This window comes from Alligator mississippiensis, chromosome 4 (genome assembly GCF_030867095.1).
Source record: "Alligator mississippiensis isolate rAllMis1 chromosome 4, rAllMis1, whole genome shotgun sequence".
In the NCBI taxonomy this organism is placed as follows: domain Eukaryota; kingdom Metazoa; phylum Chordata; order Crocodylia; family Alligatoridae; genus Alligator; species Alligator mississippiensis.
Window position 1 is genome coordinate 94,849,381 of NC_081827.1, and position 21,324 is coordinate 94,870,704.

General features: G+C 42.1%; 1 protein-coding gene across 6 annotated transcripts in view; it reads right to left on the reverse strand.

Annotated features, from left to right (window-relative positions):
• The window catches only part of CFAP54 (cilia and flagella associated protein 54), a 250,254-nt gene that overhangs the window by 89,483 nt on the left and 139,447 nt on the right, over nucleotides 1-21,324 (reverse strand). For all 6 annotated transcript variants that reach the window (XM_019480938.2, XM_019480941.2, XM_019480937.2 and 3 more), the window contains 8 exons: nucleotides 18,500-18,608; nucleotides 17,270-17,422; nucleotides 11,863-12,057; nucleotides 10,504-10,591; nucleotides 9,865-10,074; nucleotides 7,911-7,977; nucleotides 3,526-3,708; nucleotides 2,588-2,674 (listed from right to left, as the gene is read on the reverse strand). In XM_019480938.2, the coding sequence (XP_019336483.2) occupies nucleotides 2,588-2,674; nucleotides 3,526-3,708; nucleotides 7,911-7,977; nucleotides 9,865-10,074; nucleotides 10,504-10,591; nucleotides 11,863-12,057; nucleotides 17,270-17,422; nucleotides 18,500-18,608 (1,092 nt within the window). The remainder of the gene's footprint in view (nucleotides 1-2,587; nucleotides 2,675-3,525; nucleotides 3,709-7,910; nucleotides 7,978-9,864; nucleotides 10,075-10,503; nucleotides 10,592-11,862; nucleotides 12,058-17,269; nucleotides 17,423-18,499; nucleotides 18,609-21,324) is intronic.

Genomic DNA, 21,324 nt, shown 5'->3' on the forward strand with positions numbered 1-21,324 from the left:
CATTTATGTGGGGTGCATGACAAGAATTAAAGAAAATGCATGAAAAAGGGATAATAGTGCCTTCTAAGAGTCTATGGTGAAGTCCTTTAGTAACCGTACCCAAACCAGATAGGACTTTACATCTCTGTATAGATTTTAGGAACAAGGCATCTGGGTCCTAAATCCAGAGCCAACACCCTGCAGAACTGTGACCCTACCAGACAGACCTTCACCCAAAGAGTCATCTAACCTCCCCAACAGAATCAAATCATCAAGTCATGTCAGGAAAGCAACAGAGGTCAGTGATAGTCCAGCACAGTGGTAGATATAAAGTTCAGGCCTGGTCACAGGCTGGTAAGCAGGGGCTTAACAAGGAGCTACAGCTATAAATTGCCACTACATTGCTGGTGAGCCAGGACAGGCTTCTATTCCTGCTCAAGGTGGAGCTATGCGACAGATGGTTTGGGGTGTGGGGGGCAGGAACATGAAGCTGTAAAACAAAGAGTTAATGGGATTGGGGTGAGTAATAAAGTGGAAGGTAGACAGGAAAAGGGGTGAGGGAAGGGTGGTAAAATGAAGAACATCACTGAAGGATAAAATAAAAAGAGGTAAAAAAAGATAATTTAAAAAGAAATGAAGAGGAAGTAAACTAAAGAAGGTCTCATGTTTCAAAAAATTGGGATCTGAGATTAGGGCGTGGAGGTGCTAACTGTGCTTCCCAGGATGGATGGAAGGTGGGAGCAGTGAGGGAAGGCACTTTTTTGGGGAGCTACTGCCCTTTCCTCAGGGGGACCTGATCCAGCCCCCTACCTTTCCCCCTACCCATCCCTCCCTAGACCTGATTCCTGGACCTGTTCATGCCCTCCAGCCTGGCTAGCTGACATGTGCTTTGCAGGCTGTTTGCAGAGACTTGCACCCTTTAGAGTGGGAAGGTCATACCCCTGGGGGCAGGAGAGGGAGTTGGCTTGATGTTGGAACCACTTCCTGGGCAGCATAGATCAGGGGGTGGAAAGTTTATCTACGTGAAACAGAAGGACAGGGGAGGGGACACTGCATCCTGGGATGCTAGAGGTCTGCAACTTGGGCAGCTCATCTGTGGAGAGGGGCCACACATTGCTGGAACATGAACTGGGTAACATGGACCAGAGATAACCCTGCCCTGGAATGGCTTAATTTTAAGCCACCTAAAGTGTGCATAAAACTAGTGTTAGGTGTTAGTGTGTGGACAATCCAGGGATTAAGAGCTCCAGGAGCCATCTACAATTAGTGTGTAACAACACCCTTACACTGAGTGACACCCCAAATGTTAAGGATTTCACAAAAAAAATGAACAAATTTACTCTAAACCTGAAAAATATCTGAGTTCGAATTTGGTCTGGTTAGAACTTTGGTGGATAGTTCAAATCAAGTCAAGCCAATTGTTATTTCAATTTCAATTTACTGATCCCATCCCCCTAATTGTTATTACAATTTCCTTGAATCATCCAGGACCAACAACTATTAGCTTTCACTTACAAATATAGTTGTTTTTAAAAATCCACTCATCTCCAAGACTAAAAAAACTAAAAAGGGAATTTTAGTGAAATGGCAAACAAATGTATTACCAAAGCTGTGTCAACCTGATGGAATTACTGGTGTTGATGATAAATGAGGACATAAACAAGACAGAATAAATATATTCACATTCATATATTTATATTCATATATGAGCCATATTTTTTTTAATGTTAAAAAGAACAAGAGAGGAGTAACACAATTTTTGTCAAAGAGGAAGCTAAGAGCAGAAGGGAAAATGTTATATTCATATTTTTAAGAGGGTGCTAGCCAGCTGGGGAATTGCTTATTCATTCTTTGTTTACAGTCTTTGTTTCCCTGGGACAAACTCTCTACCCACAGGAATCAATGTAAAGAGTCAGCAAAACAAATATACAAATAACCCTGGGTCTTTTTCCAGACCCAGAGAGAGAGCCCAGGCTTCCCTTTCTTTCTCAAGTCCCACCAGCAAACTCATGATCTCCCAGCTTTCCTCATGGTCCTTTCTGTAACCCCCTGAAGAAAGGCAACCCTGGCGTGGTGCTTGGGGCTTGTCCAGGAGCCAGCCCTCCTGATTTCTCCTCCTAGCTGTATGCACTGTCTGATGCAGGGATAGTACTCTGGTTTGGACTTTTGCCTCCAGCCCTGCAGCCTTCCTCTCTTGCTCTCTGGTCTCTCCCTAGCAGCTTTTTAACTCCCTTTTAAAAATCATCACTGTCAGCTGACCCACTCTATACAGGCAGGCTTGTAATCACCCTCTGCCTGCTTCCAACTGAGCTGCAGCCCCTCAAGGTATACAGTCTGCTACAAGGGTGTTCTTAACAATGGTGCATAAAATAGATATAATAAATAACAACAATGAATAACAATTACACTCATAAAGTACTCTAGCTCCAACAAGATGCATATAGAGATAAGTAATAATGGACAACAGCTCAACTATAAGATTTTCTTTTCCAGTTCATAGCACCATGAGACATACTGAGCAAAGTTAAATCAAATTAATTTAACAATAAAGTTATATAAAAGGGTTATTCAAAATATAATGCATTAGCCAGAAAGTCTGTTTGATTACCTTGAGGATTCTTCCTTCAATACATTTAACTGGGTCCCGACAAATTTCGGAAACAAAGTATTGATACAACGTGAACAATGGCAAAACCTGGAGAAAAATTATAGGTCAAGTCATAAATGCCAAAAAGCATGCAAGTACAGAGATACAGGACTGCAAAACTGTTCATTACACAAAAACAAACATATGATGCACAGCTGGTCATTCAGCTGCAGCAGTGGAGGGGATGAATTAAAGAGAACCCCTTAATAATTTATAATTTTTCCACATATAGAATCTAATTACGGGGGGGTCATCTTAAATTTGAGTAAATGTGGTAATCCTTCAATTCCTAGAGCACTCTCTTCCATCTAACCGAGGGGTGTCAAGCTCACCCTGTGCCCTGAGAGAATTGAGGCAACAGGGCTCCCTGTGAGCCAGATCTGTGGGGCAAAAAACAGCTATGGGAGGACCTACAGAGACCAGTGGCTGTGCAGCTGCACTCTCACCAATGAAGCTGGATGAGTGACTGTGGCAGGCAGAGAAAGTGGCCATAAGGCTAGGTAGCAGTAGGGCAATTAGATTTTGTCAACATGGCCCTTGCTGTCCCTTCCTGTTGCCAACAACCATGTCCAAAGGGGCACTGGGCCCCAGATTCTGCAGGGGGCTCTGCCCCCTGCTAATCCCATTCCCGTATTCCCTAGTCTGCCAATAGCCCAGGGGGACTGGATGGAACAGCTCTGTAGGCCAGATCCAGCCCAAGGGCCATATGTTCAACACCCCTGCTTTAACCCAGTAGCAGAATTCAAGATTTCCCTGAAATTGTCCTCTTAAGCTTGGCAGTGTTTGCTCTGCTAGAGGAAAGTACACCTGCTTGAAGGATCAAGTTGATCCTTCATAACAATTTTACATTGAACGTGATGGCTTACAATTCATTCTTGTACATTTTTAGTGGTACTCACCATTAGATTTTGCTTTGAGCAATGCAATTCAAACATAAGAAAGTACAGACTTGCAACTACACTGGGTACATCAGCTCTATAGCGATCAGAGAACAAGTCAACGCCAGGGATAAGTTTGTTTATTTCATACTGTGCAAAGTTGCAGTCAGCTGTCGGATGTGGAAGTGATGCATTGAACAGGGTCTGAAAATAATAAAAATGAAGTATTTTTTTAAATATACATCCAGTCATGAAACACAAGAAAGGAATGAACAACCCCCAAAATTCAGTCAATGTCTGTTGATATAGCTGGTTCTAAACAAAACCTTGCAAAGTCTTACAGGAATTATGAATGTTTATAAATCAGAACTTTGATAAGGGAAGATGTCTAGTGTCAAAGAAATAGTGGGGAGCATCAGAAATCATAGTGGAAAGAAGAGAAGCAAATTTAAATCTGAAAAAAGAACCCACAAAGTATCTGTTTGTCTAGACATTAAGCAAACAAAATTATATTCATACTTAATGCTAATCTGTTTTGCTTGGTCAAGAAACCATGGAAGTGGTATTCTCCCCCATCGCTTGCTCTGACAAGCAGGATGACTCATCATAATCTAAGATTTGCCTATTCTTTAATTATGTTTTCTCATCCACAACTTTCTGATAACCTATACTGCCTCTGAGCAGATTTGTACAAAAATACTTTTGCATGGTACTGGAACAGAGATTGGTATTTTCAGTTATCTTTTAAACTCACAGATAGATGGAGAGAAGTTACCCCCCCACAAAAAAATCAACCATCCAGATATCAGTTAAGAGATGCAATTGATGAATTTCCCCCAGCCCTCTGTTCCTTTTTTTTCTTTAAACTCTGTTCTAGTTAGGAGAATAAAACCTGCTAAGCAAGGCCAAGAAAATGGACTTCCTGTGAACTGCTTAAGGAAGCATCAAACTGGACAAGCTGAGGACAGAGACCTACACAATGAGAAAACCATGAATAGTGATTACCAGGAATTTTGGTTTTCTCTGTTTAAAAATCCAAAATTCTCTGATCCCCCCCGCTCCCAAATTCTATAATTTTAAAACCCCAAATCCATGTTTTTCCATGATTAAAATGAAACGCCATTTTATATATTCCATTGTGTATGTATACATATATGTATGTATGTATAGGTATCAGTTCAACACAGTGTTTTATTGATATATTTACAATTTTAAAGCAATGCGAAAGCCTACCAGTGCTTCAAGCATAATGATAAAATAAATTCTAAATACCTATATATTTTGGCATTTGGATTTTTTTTTTTTAATCATAGAAAATCAGAATTCTCCCTGCCCCCTTCACTCACGAGGATGCAGGTCCAGTTGCAGGTGCCCCCCTACTCTTTTGTGGTGCTGAGTAGCCCCGATATGCCAGTGCCCCTTGCTTCCAACCCACAGCCCCCCAGCCCTGCTGCTGCCCCTCACTCCTGACCTGCAACCCCCTGGCCTTGCTGGTGCCCCTCACTCCCAACCAGCAGACCTTCATCCCCGCCAGTGCTCCTCACTCCTGACCCACAGCTCCCCACCTCTCCACCTCCCACAGCCCTGCTGGTGGCCCTCACTCCCACCCCTCTGCCCCCTACCCCCAGACCCCATCCCCCAATGTGTGGGGAAGGGGGTAGGTGCATGGAGCAGAGTAGGGATGTGTAGGGCAGGGGCAGTATGGGGCAGAGTGGGTGCCAGGCCACAGGCAACACCATAGGCGATGCATCGGAGGGCATGGGGGAGCATGTACTCTACCTGATCTGGGCACCCACACTGAGGCACAGGGCTTCAGCCTGGCTGGACCCGCACTGAGAAGGAGCCACCTCTGCAGCTCAGCAGGCAGAACCTGGCAGGGGAGGACAGAGCAGGGCTGTGAGACTCATTACTGCTGCCACCACTACCGCTGGGACCCCTGCACCAGCTGCACCACCACCATCATAAGGAGTAATAGACTGAGGGGGCATGCTGCCCTCACTTTCTCCTGCTGCCAGCCACTTGCATGCTGGGGTGCAGCTCTACCCCGGAAGGGAGGTGTGGGGGACAGCATGAGCAGCTTGAGGGGAGCAGCGGCAGTGGCCATGGCAGCAGGCCATGGCAGCAGGGTACAGCAACAGCCCAGCATGCAAGCTGCTCCGCGGTGGGAGGAGGTGAGGGCAGCACAGCTCCCAGCTCCATTACTCTGCATTGCTGGCAGTGCAGCTGGTGTGGGAGTCCTGGTGGTGGCAGCAATGAATCTCACCACCTTGCTCTGTCCTCCCACACTGGTTTCTGCCCACTGGGCCACAAAGGCAGCTCCTGCCCGGTGCTGATCCAGCCAGGCTGCAGCCCCATGTCACGGTGTGGGCACACAAATCTTGGGGGTCATGTGCCCCCCACAGCCCTCTGATGCATTCTCTCTGGCACCTGACCCTTCCCCAGGACTGTGCACAGTGGTAGGGAGCCAACCCCCACACCAGCCTGCCTCCCAGATGAGCCGCTCATGGCTCCATCCTGCTCCCTGGCTGGGCCCCACAGCTGTGCATTCCCACGCCGGCCCTGGTCACTTCGCACTGCCCCAGCTGGGCAGAGCTCCCAGTCTCAGCCAAAGGCACCAACCCTGGCTCCATTACCTCCCTTACTGTAGGGGCTCAACATGAGCTGCCACCACTGCCTCAATTTGTCCCCCCTCCTCCCACATGTTGCCTATGCCCCCCACCCCACCATGCACTGCCTATGCCCCTTCCATAGACTTACCTACAGGTAACTGGGGGAGCTGCTCTCCATGATGCTGCCTGGCTATATTGCTGGCCACGTGCATGTGTGCAAACTCACACATGCATGTGGCATCCCCTGAATCCAACTGGCCTCCTCCCACTCCCCCCAACCCCAAGCAAGGGAAAACCCACAGTTTCCAATGTTTTTCTCCTTGAAAGGAGAAAATCTGCTTCTTTTCCATGGTGAGAACCTGAACCCTTGGTGATGACCTACATCCTGTTTGTCAACATCTTTGCTGCCATGGATTGAACTGCAAAATAGTATTGTTTATGACAAATCCCTTCTGAAGTGTTTATGATGCCATAATTAGGCTAGAAAATGTCCATCTACACATCCATTTACTCACTACTGAAGTACACAAAATAGTTCATATAAAACTGGGACAATCATTAGGGTAAAGAATAAGAAAGAAGATGCAAAATAAGGTTATAAAATAATCTCCCAAACCAAGAGAGTAATTATGAGCTTTTTACCTGGTCAGCTACAGTGACAATGCACTGATTATACTTTGCAACACACTTCCAACAAGCAGCATCCATCCCAACTAGAAAGGCTGCATCTCAGCCATACACAATGATTGACATTATAATACTGTAATAAACTGATTACTGTTATTGCTTTCTAACAGATGGAATCATGTGTTAAGCTTTCCATCACAGGTGCTAATAACTACAAGAAAGTCTCATTAATTTAAATGTTAGGAACTGGTTTCTACTTTTGCTGATGTTAGTTAACAGGGTTGTGCATGGGGCCTACCTATGCGGAAAAGTTATAGAATCTGGGCTTTAGGTCATTAAAATAATGCTGCAAATTTTCTTTTCTTTTTTTTGCTTTGAAGTAAGCAAGGTTCTTGAGGCTGCATTGGGCTGCATTAGCATAAACCCCTGTGGAGTCCAGTTGACAGCATAATTGAGATTCTTCTTTAAAGATCGCTTTTGTTAGTGATGATTCAAATCTCCATTCCTTAAGTAAATAGAGACACTATTTCTCCTGGTTTTATCTCCAAAGGCTTGCAAGCTTAATTTAAGGCTATTTTCTTTGTGAATAAAATCTGAATCATTTTGAATATTCCTGTGTCCTTTAAGAGAAACTTCTAATAAAGTTGAAATTTTAGCACTGACAGACAGTATTTTATACCACCAGAAAAAAAACATTCTGCAATGATTTTTTTAAAACTTTCTGTGCTTCTACTTAAAAATTTATGGCAATCTACGAAGACTGTGACAAGGGGCACCCTGCTGAGATTGATGGCATAAGTTCTTCCTGAGCAGAACATTTCAAGTGAAAAAAATCCATTTGACTGGCAAATATTTTAGATAAAATCCATTTGACTAGCAAGTATTTTATCTTCACTTTTCAATATTTCATTACTTCCCTGGGAGACCAACCTCTTCTTGAAATGTTAATTTTTAGGACTAAAACACATGAATGCTATTTATAAAACAAATAATGAATACAACTTAATGCACGTAAACTACTATCTGCTTCCAGTCTCAACCCTAAAGCCCCCCTTCATAATTTTACACAAGAATATTTTTACATTGTAGGCTATTTGCTGAGCTTTGAATCTTGAAAATAGTATACTATGTAACAACCCATGCATCTTGGAAACAAAAACATATCTTTACCTTAAAGAGTAAAGCAGAGAAAATGCAGCATTTTGTTCTCATTCTCAAATTTGATGGCAACATGTACCTGAGTAAGTACAACAAATAAATAAGAAATCTGAATGTACCCACTAATTTAATTAACAAGTGTTTCCCACTATTATCATAGCAGTATCTCTAGTAGCTCTTCAAATCTGAAAATAATTAGGCACATCATTTACTGCACTACTGGAGGGCACTTAGGTAATATGGTAATAAAGGTGCTATAATAGCTGTCAGAAAAAAGATAAATAGAAACAGAAACAGGTATGTGGCTATATAGTCTACATACATAGCTATGTACTTCACAAAAGATTAAAAACACAGCAGTAGTTCACTATTCTATGCACAGTATGTGAAAGATGCTTTAATCTTCTGCATCTTATGCAGAGGGACCCTCCCCATGACTCTACCCCATTATTCTGAGTAAAAGGGCCAGAGCAGTATAAAGGGGATGTAGAAGCTGTGGAGAGATCCCCCAGTATACACACAGAAAGGCAGCTGTAAGGCTCCCTCAAAACTTCTAGCATGAGGTATGCAGGCTGATTTAGGGATAGGGTGCTAGAACACAGTGCTACATACATTCCACTGGGACAGACTGCTGTCTATATTATATCTGGGACTGAAAAGGAAGGCCAGATTGGAAAGGCACAAAGATGGTTTAAAGCCACCTTAAACCACATAGCCTTTTTCCCTCTGGCTTGCTAGTTCTGCAAAGCACCTTTTTAGGCTAAACCTATACTGCAGGTTTGTACCCAAAAGTGCACACCACATAGTTTTTGTGAACAATACAACCCAGACTGAATGGGCAAATCTGTGCTGCATTTGGCACTAACTCTTGGCAGTGCCAATTATCCCATCCTGGGTATTATATAGATTCAGCTACATTGCTGGTCTAGGCAGTTACAAGTAAGAACTAAATCCTATTTCACTTTATGTGCCTCAATGCCGACTACATAGACCCATAACTGCAGTTCTTGGCCCATGCATGCAGTTTATGTTTCAGTCCTGAGTTTTAGCATACTCAGCAGAGCTGCACTCTTGCTGAGCAAGCTTGTAGCATTTGAGTATGCAAGTAAAGCACACGAGCCTACAAAATGTAGCCAGCCAGCTGCTTCCCACCTACAGGTTCGGCATTACCCAAACACTGTTCTAGCCTTCCTCTTGCAGGTGGTCCACTGGGCAGCCAAGAGAGGGGGATACCTGGGAGTCTATAAATGTCCCTAGGGGCAGAGTAAAGAATCATTGTCTTTTAATGCCTTGCAAATGTAGGTAACTGGACTGAAATATTTACAGTGTTTCATACTTCAGTTCAAATTTTATTTGATCTATGAATAATAAGAAAAGCAAGCATTTTATCCACTGATTCTGCCCCCAAAGATAAGGTCATAGTTCACATAGGAAAAACTAGAGAATTTTGAGATATCTATTGAAAATGAATATGGATGCAAATTTATTCAACCTGCAGCTTGTCATTTGTTTATGATATGTCTACAGCTTCTCCACATACCGTACAGAAGCAGTTAAGATCAGAAGGAGATGCTTCAGAGAGGAGGCTACCAATAAAGCATTCCCCTAGTGGGACACTTTCCTTTAGAGAGTATGCCTCCCACCAAGGTCCAAAATATCTTGAACCTTCTAGATATGCTACAAAACCACCTGACTGAACAGGTAGGAAGGCTGAACCAGTTAAAAGATTAATTTCGGGCTGGGGAGGACCAGTGTCATGAGGGATAGGAACTTTAACTGATATTAGACCTGGTGACCATTAATTATCAGGAGACAGTTGGATGAGAGAAGGAATGTCACTGCTTTGTCTGATTCTCCTCCGTAATATGTTTTTAAATTTATGTCAATGGCACTCAGAGCCCTGGATGGGGATTTATTGTGTAGTTTTAACATCTAAAGATATAAGTTAAAATATAAAAATACTTACTGAGCTATCTTAGCTGATAAAACTGCTGCATGCAAACACCCCCAAACTCCAGCCTCAGAAATAAATTTCTTGCTTAACGCTCTAAAACTTCCATCTGTAAACTCTCCAGTAACATTTTTTGAAAAATCACCTAACTTTTGCCAGTTGTTAAGTACATCAACTACGTTGAGTGTTTCATCAAGGGCTTGACACCAATATTTAAAAGCAGCTCTGTAACATAAAAAGGCATCCATCATATTGCTGACATTTTCCACAGTGGAAGATAAGAACAGTTATTTTGCCTTAGTTCCATCAGCTACAAATAATTCTAATTGAGTCAGAAATCTAGTTTCTAAGACATAATAAATACATTTTTGATCAAACCACAGGAATACATACTCCTGAGGTTAAATAGGGCTGTGGTAAGTGTTGCTTCCTAACAAAAAGTAAGCATGATTGATTTTGCAATTAGATAGTAGAGGTATATATACTGTTTAAAAAAAGAATTAAAAATATAAATAAGAAAGAAATAAGATGAATGAAACAGTGGGAATTAACACAGCAGAACTTATAAAAGAATTGCAGATAAAAACAGAGCACAAAAAATAAAAACAAAGCCACTCCATTTTCATATCTGCTATTTATCCAGTGAATAAGTACTTCTTGTTTCCAGCATAAACATGAAGATTTCCAAGTTCATGTAGAGCCTGCACCTTGAGGTCTCGCTGATTATTTATTTGGAGGACTTCTGTTTTATAGAAACAATTAGAAAAAAAATCTGTTATAATCTTAAAACAATTACACTTTTAAACAATTAACTTTGCTTCAGAAGTTTACTTACATTAGACCTGGTGACCATTAATTATCAGGAAACATGGTCAAGGTAAGAGAAAGAATGTCACACGGAGAGGATATGGCAGAACAATATTGGAATAATTTTGTTAAAAGTGAATCAGGATTGGAGAGATTTTAACTTTGAAAGTGTGACTTTGGTTCCTATTTTGTTTCCAATACTTCCAAATGAAAAAAGAGCATGTCATTTGGACAAACCTATTACAGATCTTCTAAACAGATAGGGCTCTCTTGAAAATAAGTACCATATTTACTCAAATACAAGAGGAGTTCCTCCTGCCCCCAACATGGGGGGGAAAAAGCCTTGTTTTAGATTTGAGTACCAGCCTGGGACAGGCAGTGACTCAGCTCCCACTGAGGCCCCCGAGCCTGGGACCAAAGACAGAGCTATGTCATTGCCTGGCCCAGGCTGGAGTGGCTCATTCAGCACAGGAGAGGGCTTGTAGCGAGGGGAGCACAAGGGGAGGGGGAGTGATGAGGGTGTGTACAGGGGATACTGTGCGTTTAGAGGGGGAGTGCACACAGGACACCATGCTGGGGTGGGATATGCAGGGGAGATGGCATGGTTGGGGAGCAAAAAGGAGGGGTCCCTTACCCACCACCACTGCTTTCCCTGCTACAGTAGTAGTGGGGATGAATAAAGGAAGATTCTCCAATAATTAGATTCTCTACATGGAAAACTAACAAAGTTATAATTTTTGATGTAGAGAATCTAATTATTAGGGAGTTCATCTTAAATTAGAACTCACCTTGCATTCTGGTAAATACAGCATTTTCACTACAAATGCAATTTTCTATCTAGTTCCTACTGGCTGAATACAGAAGTTTCTATGGGTTCTGAGAATTTTAAGTCAGATGGCTTCCTGGGAAAGACTAACAAAAAATTAAAAGGATATCAGTGTGGAAAAAGCATGGGCTGAATTCTCAATGGGTATAAATCAGTAAATTTGTTTTGGACAATACTTAGGAAATTATTTTCTTTAGGGGGAATGAGAGGAAGACACAGAGATGTAGATGAAGAACACCCTCTGAGAAGACCATCTGACATGGGAAAGAGAATAAAAAGGTATGAAAAAAGATATGGACACAGCTCTCTGGTCTACAGCTCTGAAGACTGGTGGAGGCTGTTTGTATTAGCTATAATAAAAAATTATATAAATGTCTTACCGACTGTCTTTTCATATGAGGAGATAACTATTGGGAGTTGTGACTGTGGTAACGGCCTGCTTTCAAGCATGCTGGGAAAATTAAACATTTCTTGAGAAAGGTCAGGTGGGGTTGGTAGAAATGTTAGTTCAGCTCCCTCACCAAATCGCACTTTTCTATTTGAAAAGCTCTGACTGGGTAGTCTGCCAAGGGGATCTAGGTCAAAAAAGAAATTTATATACCGAATATAGTTTGCCACACACAAATGTTTTTGCACCGCATCAGCCAATCAAACAATGTTTCCAAAGCATGATATGTACTTTTTCCTGTTTTTATATAAGCAGGTTAAAAGAACAGTTGGAATGGCAGCCTGAAATTAGAAGTGAATAAACACAACAGCAGGAAATGTCCTTTAACCCCCCCATTGTCCCAAAAAATCTCTTTCTGCAATATATTATTAATTAGCTCTAAATAAACTGAGGACTGCTGTTATGCTGGATTTAGTCTACATGCACACCAAGTAAGTTTTAATAGTATTAGGATTTGCCACATATTCCGTTCAAAGAGAAAATTTTCCTGAAACAAGAAGTTAGCAAATGAACACAACGCTAATCCAGAGGTCTACCGCAGATGTGAAATTGTCATCTCATTGTAATGTACATAGTGATGGGAGTTGGCCTCATTCCAAAGTTGATGTTCTATAGTCCCAGGAAGAGAAAAATGGTTACGTAATGTTGAAAAGCTGCCATTCTTCAAGACATGCTGTCATATGCATTCACATTTGGTGCATGCATGCACAAATGCAGATTCCTTTGGCTAGCAGTGTTGTTTGGGAGCTATAGCTCTTTCTCCGTGCCACTATGTTTCAAATGAAGACATTTAGGGTGTGGTGACCCCAACAAACCCTCAATTTCTTCACCAATATAAGCTATAGATGTTATCTTATATTCCACAGAAGTGTTTGTGGAGTGTCTGTCACTTTCTAGTTTGACGAGAAACTGTTCAGAAATTCTATTACACAAAAATCAGTATTTGCGATGGAAAAAAATTATTGAAATGTTCCTGATCAGTTTAATTGGTTTTAGCAGTAAACAAATCCCATTCCTCAAACAGCTGACCTGCAATTATTGTCTGCATTCATTTAAATCAAAAGGACTTCTTCATGGCTATGGAAATGGCTGACTCAGAGAAACATAAGACTTAAATTACTTTCTGTTGTCATGTGGAATTGTGTCCATGAATTTCGACAGTGTCCCAATCCATATAATCATATCTGTTGTTAAGTCTGGTCACTGATAAATCTCATCTGCAAAGTGGCTGAAGAATAGTTTTTGCAGCCAAATAAATCCATAGTTTCTTAAGCTGGCGGAGACAAATTTTGGTGGTCTCTGTATTGACACTGGATTTGGACCCAGCACCTATAACTTTGTTTTGGGCAGGCACAACCCTCAGACTGACCACAACACCTTCCAGTTCATAATAGGTGAATTTATTGATACAGAGTAATAACAGAAAAGCAACAATACAAACAATCAAACAATTCTATATCTACCAATCCTAGTGCTGTCATCAAAGTACATCTGGTCAGGATGCAGGCTCCACCCTGAGGCTCTTTCTCTTAGGTGTCAGCAATCTGAAGGTGAGATGCTTAGGCCCATAGCCACCCTCCAGTGGGGTGCATGAGACAGGCTGCTGGTATGCCCTTGCTCCATGGTGGCCTCGGGGACCCTTCCCAGGGAATGGAGATGGGGACAGGGACCCTTCCCAAGGAAGAGAAGGAGGGACAGGGAGGGATGCGACAAAGGGAGGGACCAGGAAGAAGAGAAGGAGGGATGGGTGGGACTCTTTGTTAATCTCAAGTCTCTGTTTTTGTATTCTCCTGCTGCCTTGATGACTCCTGATAACTCTTCATCCGTGGCTATCTCTGGTTTGTTGTCTCTTTGTGGTCACATGTCCACGTATCCTTCTGGTCCTTCTCCTAATTTGGTCTGTTCCCCAAAACCAGGATTTAGGCCCCCCTGCTCTCTGAGGCTTTGCTGCTGGTGTCACTTATCTTGTGTTATGGGACAGTATGGTACATATTTCTTTGGTTCCTAGGCTGTGTCCTTGTTGTGTTAGACAACTTGTCTGCCTTGAAGGCTGTGATCTTGTGTTATGACATGCCCCCTTCATTCTCAGGCTGTGTCCCCATTCATTGGCCTTGTTGTGCTAGACAGCCTGTCTTCTTTCAGGGCGATGAGAAGTAGTGTGTGCATGTCCCAAGCTCTTCAGAAATCCATTTAACCCCTGCTAACCATCTTGAACTCTTATAATGCATATATCTATACCTATAAGCCAATTCCCCAAAAACAGGCCTTTAAAATGCCATTTCTAAGCCAACGCCTGTTGCTTGGTTCTTGCATGGAAAGCAGTCAGTATTAGTCACCCTGAAATAGGACGCACAGGGAATTGCTTATATCCCAAGGAGAGGACTCACTATTACCAATTTTCCCATTTCAATGGAGGCACCATTTTCAGTCAGAAGGGCTTAGCTAGCTCTAATATATATCTGTTACTGTAGTTAACTATCCAGGCAGAGATATATGCAAAATGTCTCAAAAATTCTGGGATCTCTCCTGGACCATTTCCACTAAGATTTTGAGAATGTCTGCTGATCAGAACAGCAGTTTTCAAACATTTTATAATCATCAAGCTGAAGAAGAAGAAACAAGTGTAAGTATGACCTATGTATCAGCCTGCAGCTCCTCTATCTCAGGGCCCTGTTCTTTCAGAAGGACACCTAGGACACAGACATGGCTCCCAATGAATACTGCTGGCCAAAAGAATCTGAACTCAAGAGCACAGAGTGTACATACACCAAACATGGAATATATATGGACAAGTAATCAAAGAAAATGATATATTGCGCATGCTCTTGTTATCAGTTTTAAGATGAGGCATCCTTTTAAGGATGCCAGTTTTAAGATGTAAGCATCCTTACTTTAACAGATACTGCAGGAACATGTGCATACCTTAGTTACTCATGGAAGAGAGAAAGAAAAAAAAAATTTCCATTTAAGTGTACATTAGGATGGAAACTAGGGTGTTGTTAAATGTGATTTCTGCACTCAACTCCCTTTGGGTTTTTTTCACAATCCTCGGACACTTCCACTGTATTTTTTCCACATTTTTAAAGAACTGTTTCCTCTTATTATTGTTTGTAATCCCTTGGAAATGTCTTGAAATGGAAATTTGTTTCCTTCCTATTTGTTCTTTTTGTGTCTTTCTACAATGGCTTAAAACCAGTACTGAAAGAAATATAAGGATTCATTAAATTAAAGACTTCCCTGAGACTGACTGCAAAATGCAGGGCTAAGGAAACTGGTTGTAGCTGGGTGCATATGTCTGTATACGAGTTGAGCATGAAGTCAGCAAAAAACAAGAGAAGTAGTTGTATGTATGGCTCTGAGTTAAAGCTGAGAGGCAGAGCTTTTTTTGCAGTACAGTATATGCTAGAAATTTGTTAGATTTCTAAGTAATAAAAATGTTTGAGGTTGTTTGTTTCTACTGTGGACTTTGGGCATAGTCTCCATAAATGAACAGGACTCTATCACAGAAATACTTGCTTATATATTCAATGGCTGTGTCTACATGAGAAGTTACTGCACAGTAGCAATGGGGGGCCCTAACTGTGATGAGATGCTACTGCGCAGTAGTGTTGGAAAAAAAAACACATGCAGGGATGCTTCTGCGCAACAACAAGAGTTACTGCGCAGTCATTTAGTACTGGGTTATGCAAGTACTAAATGACTGCACAGTCCACCGCTGGTGTAGACACAGACAGTATTTCTTTGTAACAGGGAGCCAGAAAGCAGGCTCACTGATAGTAAACAGACAAATTTCTAGCCAGCTTCCAACATTAAGATACATTGGAGGCAGACATCTGGGCTGCTCAGGGGTCAAGAGCTGCAAACAGCTCAGCTAAGCAGCAGCAAGGGGAGGCAGGGTGGTCATTAGACCCAGAATAGAAACCCCTGTGTGTGGCTGCAGAGTCACCTGATCAGAAGGGGCAGGGCTTAGGAGGCACACAAAGCCAGTACCTGAGACCAGCCAGTCAGTCTGGCCCTGTAGACTTCAGGGTGAAGAACTCTGCAGCGAGATGGCTGTAGCAGGGTGACTAACAGAGATCCTGCTTTACCTGGGAACTGCAAGGAAAGAACTGAGAGCTTGCAGGGGACTAGGATCCAGGATGAATAGGATTTTGTTATACATCCAGTGGATTAAGAGTTTGTTACAGTCAGTGTGCTTATGTTTTCATTTGAGCTTTATTGGTGTACCCTTGTGACTATTGGGAAAGAGAAGATCAAATAGTGCCAGAGGGCACAAGAGAGCTTGAGCCTGCCAGGGGCAGGGGCCCAAACTGCAGGATGCCCAAGGGGTAGAAGGGTGTTTTGACAGGCTCAAGACAGGCAGGCAGAGGCCAAGAAGGCCAAAGCCTAGGTGAGAGAAACAGGAGAGGTGACCTGAGGCCAAGAAGGCCAGAGGCACACAGCCCAAGAGGGGCAGAGACTAGGGTCAGGGCCCCACAGCCCAAGAGGGCAAGGCAAAGGCTAGAGCTCAAAAGCCAGATCCAATACCATGGGTCTAAGCTAAAGGGCCCAGCCAGAGGAAAGGGGAGGAGGCCAAGAAGGCTGAGGCCCCAACAAGGGCACTGAGGCCTTAGGAGGCCTGATATTGGGCTGGGGCCAAGTGCCCACTGAAATGATTAATAGCTAAGACGAGTAAGGCATGGATCTAGCTGTAGGAGAAGTTGAAGACCACACATAGTCTTAAGGCTGCAGGTGCCCTTGGGCACAGATGGGCCAAGAGGGTTTACTTAACACTTGAGAGACAGAATTGGGACCAGCAGGCTCTGGGAGAGACCTGCTTGCCTGAAAGACAAATGGAGGCTTAATCTGGAACCCAAGGGCAGCTTCTCTATTACCCATCAACCAATTACATCAAGGCATGGCAGGCGGGAAGAAAAGGGGAGAGTTCCCAGGGAGCCAGAACAAACCAGTAGCCAGGTGGCCAACCAAGGGGTAGCACTATCACCCCAGGAGCCCGGTCCTGTTACACTCCTCTGAACATGAATGACCCAGCTTTGCAGCCAGAGTGCTTAGGTCAATAAGAAGCAACACATATCTATGAGAATAGAACTGATAAGATACAGAAGGGGAAAAAAAGCTAAGTTAAATTTTGGCTTTGCAATTATTTAGAATTTTTCTTAAATAACTTAAATGACTATTATCTTAAGCTCACCAGCAATTGTAACTGGATTTTAAAATGGATTCTTCTCACTATTTAATACTATCAATAGGTAATACAAGAAGTTACTTATTACAGAGGTCACCTGGAGTCATAAACATTCAGCTGTTGCAAAGAAAGGCAATGTAAGAATTTACCTTACCTTGTGTGTGCACAAGAAATAACGAGAGCAATTTTCTGCTGTGTCTAAGTGCTCTGCTGTGGTATTTAGATTTTTCTAGGGTTTCTCTAAAACATTTCAAGGTGTCTTTGACATCAAGAGGAACACAAACAAGGGCTTTTGCTTGACTGTCACCTAAAAAGTAAGTAATAGTTATGAACAATTTTACAACATGCTTTAGTTTATATCTAAGAATATAATGTAATATGATAATTTTGTTAGCTTATGAACACAGATCTAAAGCAACTTTACTTTTAAGCACTTAGAAGCAGTGCTTCTAAACTTAAACATTTTTTTTAACTTACAGGTGGCACTAAGTTAAGATTCCCTTACATTTGCCATTATAAGACTTTGTTTTCAGTTGCTTATAACTTTGGTAAAATATGACCATCTGAGATTAAATATACCATTCTGGAAATACACCTCCAGCTAAATATTTGGGGAAATAATGCTCTCAACCAAGATGGCTCAGTAATTTCTTAGAATTGAGCTACAGATCTGAGAGCAGACAGACATTCTTTACTGTATACTTAACATTATCTTCTGTTAGTGATTTTACCCAACTGGCTGAATTTCACATACACCCTACCACGTATGTCAAGTGAAAAAAAATCTGTTGTCTTTTTCTTTCACAATCAACTGCCAAAAATTACAAGCCTCCGCTACCTATTTCACCAAACTGCCTTAATTCTGATCCATGGGTAAGAGAGGTTATTTTCACTTTGGGTTTTTTTTCTGTTGTGACTGCCAACAAGAGTGCTTCTTAGTCTCAACTCTTGGAGAGGTTTTTGTTCTACGCAAACTTTTCTGCAGGAAACTGAACCAACACCATCATACTCACAACACATACTGTCATGCTACCAAATATGCAGATAACAACTGCTTTTCTTTCCTATCCTGGTCCACTTTAAATAGACCGAAAAGACTCTTAATAACATCACAACCAATGTGGAACATATCACCTTCTTAGCCTTAAACTGAGTCAGAAAAAAGCACTGAAGAGGTAGGGAACCCACCCACCTTTTTCATTAACTGGTTTTTCAGGGACTTGCATAGGGTGAAATAGAATCACACTTGGGTGTCTAAGTCCATTTACACACCTAATAGGTGGACTAGAATCTAGCCCATCAAGGCCAAGTAAAAAATTAATAAGAAGCAAAGTAAGAGTTTAGAGAAAGGAAGGATTCAATCGTGATGGAATCTATATCTAACCTGCATAAATAATTTTCACCTCAGGATCTGAATGGTCTTCAGGCAATGCCACTTTATTAACTGAAGTGATAACATGTGACTGTTTCGCAATGTAGTTTCTGCAATTTATCTGAAAAAGAAGGTTTATCAAATAATCACTCAATAATACATATAAATACAAAATTTTTAAACTTTGCTAGCTAACGTATAATTAGATGACTAAATAAAGAAGGCCTGATTTTCAAAGGTATAGAGCACCTACAACTATTATTAAAGTCAAAAGAAGGTACTCTCAGATTGCTTAGGCTAGGTACAGACATTCAAGAAAGCCTGAGGTGGAATCAATCTAAGTTATGCGGTTTTCTGTAAGCAGCACAGTTTAGATCAGTAGCAAAAAACCCCACACATTCGCCCTTTGGTGGGGGGGAAGGGCAAATCTCAAATTGGGTTCTGCCATTTCTAAACCATTCTATGTGTGCTGAACTTCTGTTGTGTTACAGCTATAAATAGATTTCTGATCACGTATACCAGTAAAAGTGTAATGTCTGTACCTGATCTTAAAGAACTATCTAAATGTGGAATAGTGGCCCTAATGTTAGGCATCCAAGTTTGAAAATGTAGGCCCAAGATTTTTTACTTAGTTAAATCTACATCTCATTTCTCATGAAGAGCTCTACATTGGCATGCTATATACATTTTGATATCACAGCATTCAATCTCTTTCATAAACCATTGAACTTATTGTTTCTAAGAACAGCTTCACTGTTCACAACTGAACTTGACCATAAAAAGTCCATTATTTCAAGTGGGCCAGACCCCCAGCTGGTGTAAAACAGAGAAGGTTTATTAAATATATCAGCTTACACATCCTGAAGACATGAACCAATATGCATTGGTAAAGAACCTAGCACGATGAGTCTCTAACTTGGTTGAGGCTTCATTGAACAAATGCGATAACAAGCGTTATTTTAAAATTAGTCTTTGTTATGCTAGATATTCTTTGATATTTCAAAAGCACCATTACTTTTATACTTCTTTTTCTGAAACATATTTACAAATTACTGTATATCTGATTTTAACACACTAAGTTTAGTTTTAAAAAAGTGTTTAGTTTGCGGGTGGGGGGGAAGGGTTAATTTTTTGCTACCCTGTGAGGTTTTTTGCAACCACCTACACTGGCAACTTCTGTATTTGCCAAATAAACAGAATCATAGCTTTGAGTGGAAGAAATCTGACCACCTGTATGTATGAGGTCTTATCTATGAGCAGATTTCTCAGTTCTTTTATTGGTGATTTAAGTATTCAAGATTTCCCGTTTGAAGTTTTTAGAGGCTAGGTACTCAGTTATATGGCAATGAAGCAACCAGGGTACACGCAGACATTCGAGGAGGTTAGGAGGGAAGTTAGTTTGTGTTAAAAATGGTTAGTCGATATAACTTAGCCTAGGTGCAGACTTTACAGTTAGATTCCTAGTTAGGCCAATCTAAGTGCAAACTATACTGAAAGGTTTGATTGGTCTAAAATTGACCAACCCAATCTTAGTTAACCATACCTCGGAGGTAGTCAAACTTAGGTCAGGTCCAGAGAGACTGATTTAATTGAATTTCTGTACAGTTCCCAGCGCAGATCCAGGACTTGGAAAGCCGGGGCTACACTTTTCCTACCCCCACCAGCATTGGGCTATTTTTAGCCCCTGGCCCCTCACCTCACTCCCAGACAGACACCCCCCACAGTCCAGATAGTCCCTCCCCCTGAGCCCACCAAAACCCTCATCCCATAAGCCATTCCCAGTGCCAGCCTTCCTGGCATTCACCAGTGCTGGGAGCCAAGGAAGGAAATAAGTCAGGTTGAGACAAACAACAGGCAGGAGCAGAGGGGATGGTTTGCCAGGTGAAGCGAGGCTGTTCATCTGGGGGTGGGGGGATTCAGGGGGCTAAAAATAGGCCCTGGTCCAGGGAAGGAGAAAGAACCCCCCCATCCGGACAACCACCAGCCCCCTCCCCCAGATCTGTCTGCGCCTCCCCCCACCCCAACTTACTTCAATCAGGCTCCCAGGATTGTCAGTAAAACCGGTTTGAGTGGTTTGTGAGACCAGGAGCAGTTTGGCAACATTGGGGGGGGAGGGGGAGGGCTGGTGGGGAGAGCCTCTCTATTCCTGCCAACCCCCCCAAGCCTGCCCATAGACTTTGTTAGCCCCCCTGATCCTGTCAAAGCCTCATGGAACCCAGCAACCTAGCTGGGGTCCATGCCTCCTGATCCCCACAACCCCCTCCACAGACACTGCTTATCCCCCGATCCCCCCCAAGCCCTCCCACAGACCCCACTTGCCCCGCTAATCCCACCAAATCCTCCAAGACTCCACCAAACCTCCTGTGGATCCTGTTTGCCCACCCCCCAGCACACTGCTTTCACCCCCAATTTGCCACAAGCCCCACCACTAGCCCCCCACATCCCAACTTACCCTAGATCAGGTGGCCATTCATTCCATCTAACCTCCATGAATGTCTGTACATACCCTTTATGGGCAAGGTTTAATTAATCAAACAAAGGTACAATACCAATACATACTGTCAGTTTAAAAGGATAGTAATAAGCATCTAAATTATGGTATTTTTTAATAACTCAGGACAGGACCTCCTTGTTCACAAGTACTGTACTATAACATCGCGTTATAATTTTCATTTTTTTCCATAACTTTCACATTGAAAATTACTGTTTGTTGTAAAAGAACATTAGTAAAAAAATATTTCTAATCTACTAAAACACAGTGAATGAAGCACTTTTTTTAGATTTAATTCACATTGGGCGTGTTTACACATGGCCATTTAAAATGGATTAGCCCAATT